The sequence below is a fragment of the Solea senegalensis genome, linkage group LG11 (assembly GCF_019176455.1).
Source record: "Solea senegalensis isolate Sse05_10M linkage group LG11, IFAPA_SoseM_1, whole genome shotgun sequence".
Classification (NCBI taxonomy): domain Eukaryota; kingdom Metazoa; phylum Chordata; class Actinopteri; order Pleuronectiformes; family Soleidae; genus Solea; species Solea senegalensis.
The window spans coordinates 18,540,683-18,556,699 of NC_058031.1; the positions used below are offsets into that span (position 1 = coordinate 18,540,683).

Sequence of the window (16,017 nt, forward strand, 5' to 3'; positions counted from 1 at the left end):
GCCACTTTTCATACCAACCTGGCTCTGTCCGTCATAGTCACTTGCAAAGCTATAAACAGTGAACAGTCACAGTTCAAGAACCAACATCCGACACAACATCACAATTGCAGTTTTGGAGACTTCAGTGGGACTGTGGCTAAACTCAGCATAAAAAGGTGACATGGCACCACACCACATTATTTAATACCATGTTTGTGTTATCATGTCACGCAGTATGCTGTCGAATATTATTCAAGTACATCATGCAGTTACTTAAAATAATGTGTAACTACATCTCTGAGGAAATTCTGGGATTGCTGCCTTCTGCTCTGGCATGCTTGCATTGGATTGGAATAAATTAGAAATTGAAACTGAAATGATGAGTTTGAGTTTCTAATTGAATGTCTGAATGTTAAGAAAGAAGTTTGAAAATTAGGGCAAAAATTGCAAAAATTAAATGAGCAGAAGACAAGATTCAGGCCAACAGAAACAATGACCACTGCACCAGTGGCTAAGCAGGTGGTGTAACAGCATCAGTGCGTGAAGTGCTGTGACACTGTGATATGTCACTCAGTGACTGGCTTTTGCTTTGAACAAACAATTGTGAAATGGAATGTCATTATTACATTACAGCCACTGTTGCACGAAGGTTACATATTTTCACTTGTGAGCAGTCTAATATGCTGATCTGAATTAGCTGTTTGAGGCACCTGCAGTTAGTGGTTACTATAGAAATGGCCCCCCCTGAGATAGAGCAGGTCCATTAAAAATATACAGCGAGAGGTCAGTTTATATTGCTGGATGATACTCCTCTCACTCAAAGAGTTGCAGTTCAAATTCTCTCAGTCAAAACTGGCAAAAACTGTTTGCAGCAATCACACTAATACTAATACACTCTAAGACAATAAGACTTCCAAGACATTTGAAATGTCCATAGTTAATGAAAGCTATATTCAAGATCACAGTGTGTGTTAAATGAAATTATTCTTGTATTGTCAAGTACTAAAATGGTTTGTCCCCCAAAACAGCATTCATTTAATTTGCTATATTGCCAGATATGTCAGGCTTGTAAGGAATGGTGCACAAACAGCTGTAATTGTTCTCACACAGCGGTGTCCGTTTGCTATGTCTGTATAATGGTGTTACATATTTTCATGTACTTTTCAAACTGATATTTTTGGACAAAGTTGGTTCTAGATTGAATTAGACCGAGAATGAAAAGCCCTTATGATCTCTTAACTTGATATTACAAAACACTGCGTTGGGTTATATTTTCTGTCGGCTGAAAAGATTCTGGCATTGGTGGACATTTTTGAATAAGATGACAGAAAGTGAACATCTTTATAATATGAGTAATAATTCTCCCTCTTTCCTGCCTTTGAACTGAAGCTCCACTCCATTTCTGTCGGTTTGTGATGCACGCTGTCTGGAGGATCAGGCAGTGTGGAGAGCCAGGTGCGAGGGCCAAGAGCTGATAAAGAAGCGAGGCTGCTATCAGAATGCAGTGCCTGATAAAGGACAACACTCACTATCGCCAATTCCTGATTTATAACTGCAGCAACTACAGAGAAACCACAACACCCTCCCCCCATTTCAAAGACACACATATTTTTATTTATTTATTCTGTCACAGAAAGCCCTTGCCAAATTTTTATGGATCTGACTTTGTGCATTCAGGCAATGTCCCAAAACCACAAAGCATATTATTGTTGAAAATATCATTGCATGCTTTCACTTTAAAATTTGCCATAATTATGGCTAATTGACCGCGGCCAAACCATGAATAACTGGCCCAGAACAGAAATACAACTTGGATTTTGGGGAAACATTGATCATGCATGCTCCACTCCTCATTTTAGTGCTCAGGATTGACTACATAGAAATTTGTCATTATGCTAATATACAGTCAATTGCTTATTCACTTCACAGTCAAGGCTGTTAATCCAAGAAGGGAGTGGATGTCAGCGCTAGATGGAGAGATGAATGAAACTAAAGACTCTAAAAGAGTAATAAACAGATTAATAATGTGGAAGGTTCCAGCAGCCAGCCTCGCCTCTCTCAATTAGTGCGAAATCAGCAGCGGGTATTAGCCTGCCCTTAATTGAATGTGATAGTGAGCTGTGCTAATGCACTCCTCCCAGGGTAATTGGTGTCAGAGGAAGAGGTGCATCGACTGCTCGCTGTGTCTCACTTTGAGGCCTTGCATTTTCTTTCTCATTCGTTTCCTACCATGAAAGTGTCTAATCCTGCTTTGCTGTCTCCTGGAGGCAGTTCCCTGAGATGATCCAACCGAATTCACCATCATTTAACCAGCAATGTTTTGGGTGTCTCAAGGCAGAACAATTGCAGATAATAATTTGCCCAATCATTTTGCTCCGTGTAAAATAGCACAGTTTTAATTAGACAGGAAAGCAATGAATTCAACCTGGAAAGTAAAACAGTTATTTCGTATTTCTGACTCAGAAGCTTCTCTAAAAGATGATGCTGGCACCACTACTTCTAAAAAGGACTGGATGCCAGGTGATGAGTGGTATCTGGCAGTACCTGGTCACCAGGCACACCAGTTTAAATTCAGGCCAGATAGTTGATTCATATCTCATTGGACAAGATGATCTTTTCCTTTATGCTTTTGGGATCCTGTAAATGTTGTTTGGAAAATTGCAGCCTTACTGTCATGAGGCTTTTTCTCAGGTGTACTTTCAGTTGTCGCCACACTCCCATAAATCCCTGCTTGATGGAGTGCTGCAGAGCTGGTTGTCCTTCTGGCAGAGAACCTCTGAAGCACTTTGTGTTCAGTGATACAGTTTCAGCTCTTGAAATAAAAGTAGTTTGGGGTGGTTCCTTCAGTGATGGAGCTGCTCCTGGGAACCTTCCCGGGCTTTTGTAGCTCTCTTTTTTTATCCTCTCCCTCAGATCAGTGCCTCAGTAGAATTCTATCTTTGGAGATTTTTTTTTGAATTTCATGGCTTGTTCTTTAGCTCCCACATGCATGTGAACCATGGAAAATGGTAACAGGCAGGTGTGTGACTTTCTGAAGTGTTTGAAATTGATTCAGTCAGCTTAAAGTGGAGTGCTGAGAATGGAAACTTTGCATCTCTGCACTTCCTGTGTTTGTACAGCTTAAGTGCATTAAGCATGACACCAGCTATTGCTAGTCATAAAGACAATACAAAATAATGTTTACTGTTTAATTTTGCTATGGCCATTGGCTATATTGTGCACTCTGACAATTTTTAACATTTGCTTTTTTAGTATTAGAAAACGATGCATTTTCATCTTCTTCATCTTTATTATTAACATGTATTGTTTTTCATTAATTATATGAAATAAATTGGAGCCATTTTCATGCTCACCCAAAAAAACTTGTACACACAGACGGTAACAGTGACTTTGCCCTCACCTTCCTCTTTCTCTCCTTATAGATGCTTCTTGTGCCAACTGCTCTTTTGGGGCAATTTGCGATTTCCAGAGTGGGCAGTGTGTGTGTTCATCAGAGTGTGTGGAGTCCCATCAGCCCGTGTGTGGCAGTGACGGCATCACCTACAACAGCGAGTGTGAGCTGCACGTGCGGGCGTGCAAAGAACAGATGGACCTGCAAGTGGTCAGCCAAGGAGAGTGCAGTAAGTAACGCATATGTGATATATCTGTTGTGTTATGCTCTCATTTTTCAACCTCATCAAATGACTAATAAAAGTGACAGGAGTAAACAAACTTGTAGGATACATTTCAATGCACTTTTTATGCATTTTAAGTTGTGAATTTTGAATATCTTCTCCCTTTTTTTTTGCATCGACACATCATGGTTTGACTCGACTCTCTTCTGTGTGTGTGATACAGAAACATGTGGCAGCACTGTTTGTGCCTGGGGTGCCCGCTGTGTTCAGACTAAGTGTGAGTGCCCACAGTGCTTAGGTGAGGCCTTCTCACCTGTGTGCGGCACTGATGGCACCACCTACGACAACAAGTGTGAACTCCAGTTGTCGTCCTGCATGCAGAAGAAGAGAGTTGATGTGGCAAAGCCTGGCAGCTGTGACGAAGGTACGGAACGGACTTTAAAATGGTGTAATTATGTTAACCATTCGGCCATTGAAATGGGGTAATTATCTTTATCAACTGACCTGTGTAGTATGGTATTCCGTCGTCTGTGGATTTTCATAGTGGCTGCATGGGTGCCATCAGACTAACACAGCAAATGATGAAGGGAAAGTCACACTGCGTGGCCACGGAGGAGGGAAAAAACTGTTATAGGAACTAAAATTACTTCTGGCTGATTAAGTTCAGGTCAGCTGTACGTTTTAGAGATGATGATCTTCATGCTTTGCCTGCCTGTTTGTTTGTTTATCAGTGCATCTCCTATCCACTCCTTCAGCTGCTGTAAACTGAGGCGAGATAGATGCCAGATTCTTTATTTATTTACCCCGACAGCACATAAACCCATACTTATACTTATACTTATACTTATACTTACATTAGCTGTAGCTGCTGTATGTTTTTCATGGAAGTCGATGCTTCCTTTATGTTTTTTTCCCATGTCATCTCAATAAATCATCACCTGTCACAGATACATTTAATTATTCTAAATTGTCACATTATCAAAAATAACTTTCACACTATATCTAATACATGACAACAAACAGAAGGTTATTAAGTTACAGTATCACATATATACATTTCCGAGAATTCACACCATCTGAGTGTTGATAGTGCAAGTAATTTTCCTTGGCTTTCATTAGGAGCTGTTGTCACAGTTATTGATCACCAGCTTATATTAGAGGATTTATGTTATGTATTTCATCGAGCCTTTAAATCTAATTATGCTTTAAAGTGTGTGACCGATGGCATTTAATATGAGCGTCCCTGATTTCTACGCCTGTAGCGCTGTCGCTCCTCTACGTTGTGAATAAATGAGATCTAATTCACCGTGCAAATCATATCATATCTTGATCTGCGCTGCGACAGACCAAGGCAGCATATCACAGTCCCTCACTCAGCCCGTCTTGGGCACAACTCTGGAGGGAACAGCAGGCCAACCGCTGGTTGTCATGCAGAGACGGCAGCAATGCCAGTTCCCCTGTGGCTTATGGGTCCTTACGGCGAACATAGTCATCCTCTGACAAGGTGTGAAGGAGAGCAGATTACACCTGCCAGCAGGAGGGATGGCTGGAGAGGAGAAAAGAGGGGGTAGATGGAGGACACAGCAAAAAGAGATGAGAGGAATTCACTTCCTTTTTGATTGCTAGCCGGGGGTGTTTCTTGCGTTTCATTTTTTTTTCCCCTCCACCATTGTCTGTCACATTGGCCCCAGGCCTGGGAGCCGAATGGCGCCGCCAAAGCTTCTTGTGGTCGATTTAACACCATTTCATTGACGGAGACAAGTGACCTTTTTTGTATGTGAAGCATGAGGAAACATGAGACTGTATGACCGTGATTCACACTTACTGTCAGTACACACACACATACATCCACACACTCTGTCCTCATTGTCTTTTGTTGTCTGTTATCAGGCAGAAATGCTCTCCTCCACCTACCCAAAGGCATCACTTTGCTTGTGATGCCTGATGGCTTAGTTTTTCTGTTTTATTCCCTCTCATACTGTCTCTGAGCATCCTCCCTTTTTCCATCACTTGCTCATTTTGATTCAGGGAAACTATTGGGCTTACACAATAGAATCTTTTTTTTTCTTTTTTTTGCTCCCTGCCAACCCACCCACTCATGTCTCCCTCCATTTTGCACTCTCCTCCATCAAAATTGTGCCTCTAGACAAAAGGGGCACCAAGGCTTTCACACATATGAGTGGAGATGGGATCGTCTGAAATCAATAAATTTCACCCTAGGGGTGTCCACTAGTCATGTGGGTTTTTTTCCACTGTCTGTGTCCGCAGTCCTTTCAGAATCTGAAGCAGACCCTCCACAGGAAGTCTGGTGTGATTGTAAAACGATCAAAATCAAGTTGAAATAACTGTGTTTAGCTGTGGGATACTTCAATTCAGCTACATTCCATGAAAAAAACCCCAAAACAATTTGTTGTTGAGATATTCTATGCTGCTTAGATGTTTGTGGGGTCGGTTTTGGCAAAATTAGGAGTACATATATATATATATATATATTGTGTACTACAGCACCCTGTCACAAACTGTAATACTAAAGACTGTATTTTGTGGCTTTATTGTGTTGACAGCACAAAGCTCTGTAGCACCAGTGTGCACAAACACTCAGTCCATCCTTCATATCTAAGATAAGCCAGGAGAGGAAGTGAACATGTGATTAATTCTCTTACGTATTCTCTTACTTGACTTAAAAACCATCCTCATTAGTCAGGTTGGGAGGGAGGGGGTGCGCGGCATTAAAATGGAAGTTGTTTTCTTCTGCCTTTTATTTAGTGGTAATGAAAAACGACAGTGTTCCCACTGTTGGCCATACAGGGAAATTTATCACCTGTTTAATTTCACACTCGGGTAGGCCTGGCCTCAGCTCCTTTTCTCGACACTGACAAAGTGGCAACTGAGAGTAGTGTATCACCTACAGGGGTTTCCAGCCCTTTTTTAATTGAATAGACATTTAATAAACAAGATTATGAGCCCGGGATCACACAGTGATGCACAGTCGGTGCCCTGCTCCTTGTATCGAACTGATCAAATAAAGCCACCTCTGGAAAAAATGTAAGGGGCCTGAAGACACGAAAAGTGTGTGGCTGGGCGGAGCAAGAGCTCTGTGGAGTGAGATCAGCAGATTTTGCCTGCATGGTCCATCCATCACAGGGCTTGTAACCTTCTGTTGAGGCAACAAAGGATCGTTTCTCCCACCATTGCCATCTCTGGGAGCCTTCCATTCCCTCGCCTCACCAAACGTGGAGATCCATACCTCTCTAACTTATGGAAACGTTTATTTGGTCGGGTGATACGAGAGACTGATGGACGGAGTGAAAAAAAAGGCAAATCGTGTCACAGGGCATCTGTTTTTGATCTTCACCATGGCACGTGCCACAATCAGGAGGGATTTGTTTTCAGATTAATCTCTGAGTTTACATTCATAACGGTGAGGATGGTGTTGTGGCTAATCTGGTTTACCAAACATCTTCAGGTTTCAGTCCATTAGATACATTTTTACCACTCCTGTGTTTCTTCTCTTTCTTTTGCCTTACAGGCAGCATTGACGACCACCTTCTCCCTTCATTTCTTCTATTATTTCCACTGTCAAATTCTTGTAACGATTGTTTTCCCCCCTCATTCTTTTATGAACATGAATCTTATGCTATTCATTTCCTTTCTACTCTGTGCCAATGAATTATGACTTCTTAATGGAGCTTCCTTGACTAAACAGACTCTGGCTTCTGACATGATTGGCTGAAAGGGAGTAGGGGATGTAGTAATTGAAAGGTTCACAGGCAGTGCGGGTGGTGAGCACATGAAAGAGCAACCGCTAATTAGGACCCCTCTCCTCCCTTCATTTTTATTTATTCCATTCTAATGTCTTACCTCTTTTATTTATTTATCATGTCTCTGTTGAGGGGCCTGAGCAGAATATGAATTTGCTATTCCTGCATCTCCCTTTGACTGTGTCTTGCTGAGCTGTCTCAGTTGGCCAGCTGAGAGTCTTAGCTCTTATTTCTGATCTGTGTCGAAGTCCACTGACTTCTCCTTTTCAAATGACATCAGAACTTTAATACCACTGATAATGTGTGTGTGTGTGTGTGTGTGGCAGCAGGAAACAATTAACCAGCACGTTAGCCTCATCACACAGTGGTATATTTAACATTCGGACAGCACTTCTCGATTGATAGGCTGTAACAACCACATCAAAACAAAAGTATTAGGATTGGTTAGAGGTTAGTGGTGGTGTTAGTTTAAAATGGAGATGGAGCGAATCTTTAATAGGCTCTGATGTTTGCGGAGAATGCGGCCTTGTACACAAAGCTCCAGTTCCTTTGTTGTATAACTAATGTAATGTATCGTTGCATAGTGCCTCGTCGATCCATCCAACCCACACCACTGTATCGATCACTCAGGGCCGTCACAGCCTATTGCTGATGGCGTTTATCACAGGACAGGCCAGAGCTTAATTGGGTACAGCCTCTCCCCTGCACCATGACCTGCTTCATAATCTGCTTTCGGAGATGGGTTATGCTAAGTGGCACTCCCATCACGACGCACATGGATTTCACCATTAGAAGTGGTGCATCAATAGAGATGAATGAGCCCTGAGAGTAGAGAAGCAGAGGAAAAGATACACCTTTCAACTGTGCAGGGAGCTTTTAACAACCACTGCTAGCCACCACCAGATCTGGTTCCTCCATCTTGACCCTGGGACCTCCCAGTTCATACTCGGCTTAGCTTTTTATGTACACACATATATACATATATAAGTAAAGAGTTTACCAACAGTGAAAAGGTTCCCTGTTCCATGTTGTCAATAAAAACAGCCTAGTGAGACTGTAAATCCTGGTCAGTGATTAGTGATTAATGTTAACTACCTTTTTTACCTGTAACATTACAAGTATACTTTAAAACAAATAGAAAGCCTGTCTATGTCTGAGTTGCAGTTGAATATTTGCTATAACAACTTTCTATAAACTCCCTTGAGGTAATTAGATTCCACTGAACGCTTTGCAATTAGGTGAATTCTCATATTAGGGAGCAGGCACCCAGAAAGGAGCCCCACTGCTGATTTAATTGAAATGAAAAGGATGCCTCTGTGGTAGTGCAGAGATGTTGTTCCTAATTTATGTAGACATTCTCCCACCCTCGCTAGTGTTGGGTCATTATCATGTTCTACCAGCGGTGCTTTTAGTTCCCTCTTTACAACCAGTGTGAGAGAAATGTAAATGATCCAAACTTTGTGTTGCTCCGAGTACATAAACATGGACTTACAGACGAATGCAACTAGGACACATTGCATCTGATATAGTACTGATAAAGCGGCATCTCCCTCGTGTGCTTGAATGTTTGATTAATGATTTTGTGTATTTATTGTGTCTGATGCAGACTGCGGCTCAGGAGGTTCAGGCTCAGGCGTGGAGAGCTGTGAGCAGGATCGCTGTCGCGTGTTTGGAGGCTCATGGGATGAGGATGCAGAGGAGGACCGTTGCGTCTGTGACTTTACTTGCCAAAGTGTGCCTGACAAGCTGGTAAGAATCCTCCACGCACTGCTCATTTTAATTTCAATTTCCTTTATCGGTGCAATCTGTCCTCATATTAACGACTCAGATTGGAACACACATCTATTATGTATACTGTATTAGCTGCAGCTACATTATATCATGTCAAAGATACAGGATATTTTTACTCGGGGACACACAGACACAAGACAACTTTCACCTTTTTTTTTTCCCCAGAGCTTAATAAGCAGCATTTTTCTCATTTCTTTTGACATCTCTGTGATTATTTTTGTAGGTGTGTGGCTCAGATGGGAGGAACTACAGCAACGAGTGTGAGCTGAAGAAGGCCAGATGTGAGAAACAAGAGCACTTGTTGATTCAGAATCAGGGACCATGTGCAGGTCGGTACATTACACCATTACACCAGTTGATGTCATTGCACAGAAGCACCCATCACCAAGACTCATTGTCATTGACATCACATTTCTCCACTCATTTCATCCACTGATGGGGTAGTAATAGTCTGCAGACGATGCAAGTCTCTGACATCACAGCTGCTGCGGCTGCCTCTGCAGTGTGATCACTGGAGCCATGAGTAAATGTACTAAAGAAGTTTGGTGGTAAAATAAGCCTTTAAGAGTTCAGTATCTTTCTCCCAGGCCCTTATGTACTGATAAAAATAATGATTCTCTTTTCCTTGCCAGACACTCTAAACAACTGACAATTTAAACCATTAAACTTGTGCTCACAAGCTTGTTTCCTCACCCTTGGGATGCCATTTTACCCACTTACTTAAAAAAGAAGGGGGAAAAAAACACTTGCTGCATGTAAATGAATGCCATCTATCAGGCAGAACAGTTGTCAGATCAGCAGTTGAGTGGTAAAGGTTAGTTCTTCCTCCCAAGCTTTTCGCCTCTGATACTAGCTCAAGCTGGAGAGCAGAGCAAAATGCACTTAAGGGATTTTGTGTGATCATTCCAGCCTTTTCATTCCCTGTGGGTCTGAAAGAGAGGAGGATGGAGAGAGTTAAAGAAAAAGTGAGAATGAGGGAGCTGTCGCTGTTTTCACACATCCCTCCAGATTCTTCTCCTTCCTAATCTGACCTCCTTGGGCACTGACTGTCACGCTTCTCTACCATCCGTGGTTAATCAATCTTTTTTTTGTGGAGCTCTCTATTGGTACGAGACCTCTGGGCTCTCCTCTCTTATTGGCTAATGCAAAAAAGAGAAACTTGTTAGTGATGTTTGGAAATTTCACATTCCACATTAGCTAGTTAAGGAAAAACTTAATTTGACCTTGTGCTGAACATGCTAACTCTCAATAAAGTTTCTAAGTAAAAGAAACAAATAAAAAAGTATAGAAAGTGTTTTGGACATTGTGCCAACAGTGTTTGCCTGGTACAGCACCTCAAACCATCATTTACAGCTGCCTGCAAACATCTGGGTTAAGTATTGTGGTTAAATCCAAAGAAATGCAGTACCTATAGGTTTATGTGCAGATGTTCCCTTGCCGGGATAAAACAGAACTGCTATAGTCAGTGCAGCAGAAAAAGCACAGCAGCAGACCTTGAAAATACAAGGGTAATATTGCCCATCACAGTGAGTTGCATTGTCCTGGACAATGGCCACTGAAGAGGAAAAACCCTTGAAGGGTGGAAGAACATATGAAATTAAAAGTTCTTGTCCTAATAGGCTCAGTACAGATAGCAGAAACGGAGCTCTGGAAAGTGGCGAGTTAAATGAACTGTGTCCAAAGACCATCTCTGGAGTGGGAAAGCACTGGAAAAGAGAGTGAGCCGAGCCATCAGCATTAGGCTGCGGCTCATATCCACACCAGTAACATTGTGATTTATGGCCCTTGTATCTCCAGCCTCCAAATGAGCAACACAAGAGAAAGTGATCGGAAGGGAAATAGAAAAAGACAGAGAAAAAAGAGAGGAAAAGGTTTTTACTGTCTATATCTGCAATTTTGGTTTTTCACTCCAAAGCCTGGAGAAAATGTGAACAATGATGTATTTGCCGCTGCCATTAAATGGACGCCTCTTTTCCTCCCACTGAATGTTTTGTTATTCTGGTCCAATTTCAGGAGAAACACCAGGTTCTGGGTATACATTCGTTTTTATTTTGTTCACTATAGTTTTGTATTCAGAGCTGTCACACTGCAGTGTGACCCATCCATAGACAAAGGAGGTCTCCGTACACTATGCACAGGCAGATTCCTTCACATTATGCTATGGGATTTTATTTATTTATTTGTGTGTTTTCTGGAAGGTTGTAGGGCAACAACCACAATTCCATAATAGCAGAACAACAACAAATGAAGAGAATATGCCTCCTAGAAAGTGGCAAATGTCAGCCCGCACATTCACTAGCAGGGCCATTGTTTGTTTTCACTGGGGGTAATAGCATCATTTCCCCCTGATTTTGAGCTATTGTGTGAAAAAGTTGAAGATAGAATTGTTATCTACAAGCCGGCTGCCAGCCTCCCCACCTCTGGCCTTCAAGCCAAACTCATTGTTAGCAAAAAAAAGTTTCATGTTCCGCCGAGATTGTGCTGTCTAAATCCTGCTCTGATGTTAGTCTTCTTCTTTCTCTGCTTCTCTCTGTCCTCCCCTTTTGTTTCTACCTCATCAGTGATTGCCGGCACTTCTCTGCCTGAGCTGACAGTGCCCCAGCACTGCAGTCTGTCTGTGTACGGCTGTTGCTCCGACAACATGACGGCTGCCTTAGGAGTGGGTCTGGCTGGATGTCCCAGTAAGTTCTATGTTCCTTTCTGACCTTTTTAGCCCTCCCCTGTCTTGAGTTCTTGTGTGCCCTCCAAAAATGAAAAAAAAAAAAAAAAGTGTAGATAGCATCAGGCTGTCTCAGCATATTGTCCTTGACTTTGGGTCCACTTTCACAGTTGCAGAACTAAAAACATTTCATCTTAATCCATAGAATAATTGGAATAATCTCTCTCTCTATCAAAAGAAAAATGGTGATCTTGAATAAGGATAGCACACAGTGGGAGGATAAAATGCTGTATCTTGCAGAAAAAAGAGAGAAATGTATGAGATGAGAAAGATACTCAGAGATTTTGTTCAGAGGAATCTCACCTAAACAGCTTCCTGTCTAGTTACTCAGGGATTGGGATTCAGATTCAAAAAGGTTGAACCAGTAAAGGTTGAAAGTGAATTTTATGTTGCTCTGTTCTCCTCAGGTACCTGTCAGTGTAACGTCTATGGTTCCTACAAGGGAACTTGTGACCCAGCCACTGGTCAGTGCTCCTGTAAGCCAGGTGTTGGGGGACAGAAGTGTGACCGCTGTGAGCCAGGCTTCTGGAACTTCAGAGGCATCGTGACGGAGAACATGAGCGGCTGCACTCGTAAGCACTTGTTCTGTTGTTGACTGAGCTGGGGTACTCATCCTATTGTAACGTTACTCACCAAAACAAAAACAAGTTTTTGTTTTTCAGCATTTCAACAACATTCAGTTTCAACATTGTGGTTTTTCACAAATAACATCCCAGTAATTTCATAAAGATGGTTCAGACGTGGTCGCCGGTGAAACTACTGAATACAAAGTAACAGGGACACTGGTTCTGATAAACGTCGAATTTCTATTATTAGAGAATTAGAGAATTTTATGTATAGATCACATATTGTATATGTTAAAAAGAAAAGCTCTGACACGCGATCTAAAATTCCGACAGATGAGGAAATAATGAGGAAAGAAGAACAGAAAGAGGAGTGGTCTCCTGCTGTGAGGCTGCAGGTGCTGCTGATAAAGAGGAAGAGAGAGAGAGAGGGTGGAGGACTGCTGCTAATCTAACGCTGTTTATATGCTAATGGCTTCGCACCCGGTCACTTCTCTACATGTTATTGGAGCATTTACATTAATATTCTGTACAAACACTGATGAATGACTTGAAGAGGTAGACCAGAGATATTTTTATTACATGGACAATGGCAAGAATACACTGTATCTTCCAATCAACCACAAATGGTTAAAAAGAGCACATAAGAAATTAACAGTTGAAGAAGAATAAATACAGTATTATCTAAAAAAAAAAAAAAATGCTAATGTGAAATGTTAGTTTTCTTACAGTTTAAAATAAAATGTGTAAGTCTAATGTATTTACAGTCGGAGTAAACAGTAAAAAAAAAGTGCATCATCAGTTGTTTTTAAAGCCCCTCAGTCATATCGAGCGTGTACTGAATGGACTGTATTCATTTGTATTCCAGTGAGTGCTGGGGTCAGGGCCCCTTGTTTGTCTAGGTCTAATGCAATATGGTGACCAGCTCGTACCCTGCCGCTGAGGTATCACAGGACATTCGCTTCCAAAGCTGCAGGGTATTTTCAGTCAACAGCAGGAAGCCTGCAGGTGCCTCACCCGTGGCCTGACCTTAACAAGGTTTACACATACACAGCAAGCAGCAGCAGCACACTGCACACCAATACCAGGTTCAGCAGAAGAGGGGGAAAACACATCATTGACTCTATGAACATGATGGGGTTGATGTCCTTCCCTGCGGTTGTTTTCTTGTGTTTCTGTTACATACTCCTCCACCTCCACCTCCTCCTTCGTCTCCTCTCTCAAAGCCCACAAGGCCTGATGAACTGTTCTCCACCTTTAACACTAAGATTACTATGTACCCAAAATGAGGTTTAGAGGCTACAGTCGCCTCAAAAACACTGTGCACACTATGTAAAGAGAGCTAATCCTTCCCTGACTGTCGCTGTCTGGAGCTGTAATATCAAGCTTTCTGTCCCTTGTCTCCTCTTCCTCTCCATGGCAGCATGTAACTGTGACGCCACAGGCTCAGTCCGGGACGACTGTGAGCAGATGTCGGGTCTGTGTTCCTGCAAGACGGGAGTGAAAGGCATGAAGTGCAACGTATGTCCAGATGGAAGCAAGATGGGCATGAACGGCTGCGACAAAGGTAATAAGAGAGGCAACCAGTGGAGTGTTAGTAAAACGCACACACACACACACACACACACACACGCACTTAATTCCCATCTTCTCTCTATTATTCTAAAGTGTTTTTCTGTCACTCATCTGATCCGTGGATCAGCCTTGCAGTGCCCAGTTGTTTCTCTGTCTGCTCTTCACATCCATTTGGTTTATTGGCTCAGGAGTGAATGGCTGCTTGGCAGTTAATCAACAGTGATTAGTAAAATACCTGCGTGTACAAATGACACCTGTATGACATGTTGTTCATTGATGTTTTATTTTCCCCCCACCATTTTAGATCATTTATTCAAAATTCCATGTTTACACTCCAGCATAAGGACTATTGATTACACTTAGATTAAAAATGAAAACAGCCCCAGTGGTTGCACAAGCTAAAAATCCAATAGAGGGAAAGTTTAGTTCATGCTGTGGGAGCCTGTAGCTCCTTGATTAAGATGCACCATCAGGTATCGACAGGAAGTCAAACGCCTAATGAAGCCGGCAATCCTGGCACAGTGGTAGGGCACACTGCCACACACCCTGCCAGATGAAAAGACTTGATTCTGAGAGGTGCTAGCACATGAAAGAAGGAGCCAAGGGTTTGAGGGGTGCTCTAAACCCCTTTTATGTTGCAACAATGCAAACACCCTGCTCTCAAGGTTGGCCAGTGGATGCTGCTGAGCTCCCCAGCTGCAGCTCCTGCCGTGGCAACCTCCAAGGCTTCAAGACATAAAAGCCAAAGGATCCTGAGTGCACAACTGGAAGAGTACACTTCTGCACCTCAGCAAAGGAATTCAGAGAAAATGCATAGATGAAACCACAAATAAGCTGCACGATGTGACATGAAGGCAACTTACATTGCTTCTGTACTGTGATGTCCAAGAAGCAAAAACATGTCACTCTTGCAGAGTAATAAAATATAGCTCCGACACGTGACTCATGCTAGCACAAGACATCACTTTTGTTACAATTTAGAGGAAAATAAATGATGAAGCTTAACACCTTAGAATTGACAGCTAGTGCCGTCCAATCCTTTGTCAGCCTGTCCCTGTGATCTGTGAAGTCAAGTGGGTGACACAAAAAGAGGATCCTGATTCCTCGTCTACACGGCGTTCTAGTGTTTTACCTAAGTAAACAGTATGCTTTAAAGCAGCCATTCCCAAACTGTTTTCATGTAAGTGTGGGGGATACAAAAATCCAGTGCAATTCTAAACTTGCATATCTTTTAACATGTGCGTGTGGTTATTACAGCTGGACTCCATCAACTCTGGACTTCCATCAACTTAAATAACAATTTACGAAATGAAATATCACTTGAAAATAACACATCATTTCTATTTATTAAAATCTACATAGATAATTGAAAATTAAAAAAAAAAAAAGGATTTATATTTAATGACAGCCCACCTGCAGTACGATTCCACTCACGGGGAATCGCTGTTTTAAAGCATACTCTTTATCTGACATCATACGTTAAAGTCACAAGAGCTGCACTCGTAATATGCTGTGTTTGCACTAAAGACACAGTCCTTCTTGTATGGTTACATTCATACTTAATCGTGCATTCAGAACTTATTTAATGGCTGTTATACAGGTGGACATTTGCTTGATTAACAAAAGTAAGCAAACTTCTTGTAATTGTGACACATTGAGTCTTGATGCAAATTTAACCTTTTATTTAACTCCAAGTTTCAGATTGCTACACATCTGAATTCATATAGCAACTATTCCCCATTGACATAAACTGTATGAATGTGGAGCTGCGTAGAGAGTGTAACAGCAGGAACCCATGTCTTCCACAGGTCCTGAGGCTCCGACGTCATGTGAAGAGTTAGCGTGCAGTTTTGGTGCTTCTTGCATTGAGGTTAACGGCCAAGCTCATTGCGAGTGCCCCTCACCTGACTGTGATGAGAGAAACAAAACAAAGGTGGGAAGAAATAATCATTTGTAATTTGATCCACAAGTTTGCAAACGGGCATGAAGAGGAAGTCATTGTTTCTGTGGCCCAA

At 42.0% G+C, this 16,017-nt stretch overlaps 1 protein-coding gene across 7 annotated transcripts in view; it reads left to right on the plus strand.

The window, feature by feature from the left end:
* agrn (agrin) overlaps positions 1-16,017 on the plus strand; it is a 226,242-nt gene that overhangs the window by 166,592 nt on the left and 43,633 nt on the right. For all 7 annotated transcript variants that reach the window (XM_044037208.1, XM_044037210.1, XM_044037211.1 and 4 more), the window contains 8 exons: positions 3,402-3,599; positions 3,817-4,017; positions 8,961-9,103; positions 9,369-9,474; positions 11,707-11,826; positions 12,272-12,436; positions 13,851-13,994; positions 15,811-15,935. In XM_044037208.1, the coding sequence (XP_043893143.1) occupies positions 3,402-3,599; positions 3,817-4,017; positions 8,961-9,103; positions 9,369-9,474; positions 11,707-11,826; positions 12,272-12,436; positions 13,851-13,994; positions 15,811-15,935 (1,202 nt within the window). The remainder of the gene's footprint in view (positions 1-3,401; positions 3,600-3,816; positions 4,018-8,960; positions 9,104-9,368; positions 9,475-11,706; positions 11,827-12,271; positions 12,437-13,850; positions 13,995-15,810; positions 15,936-16,017) is intronic.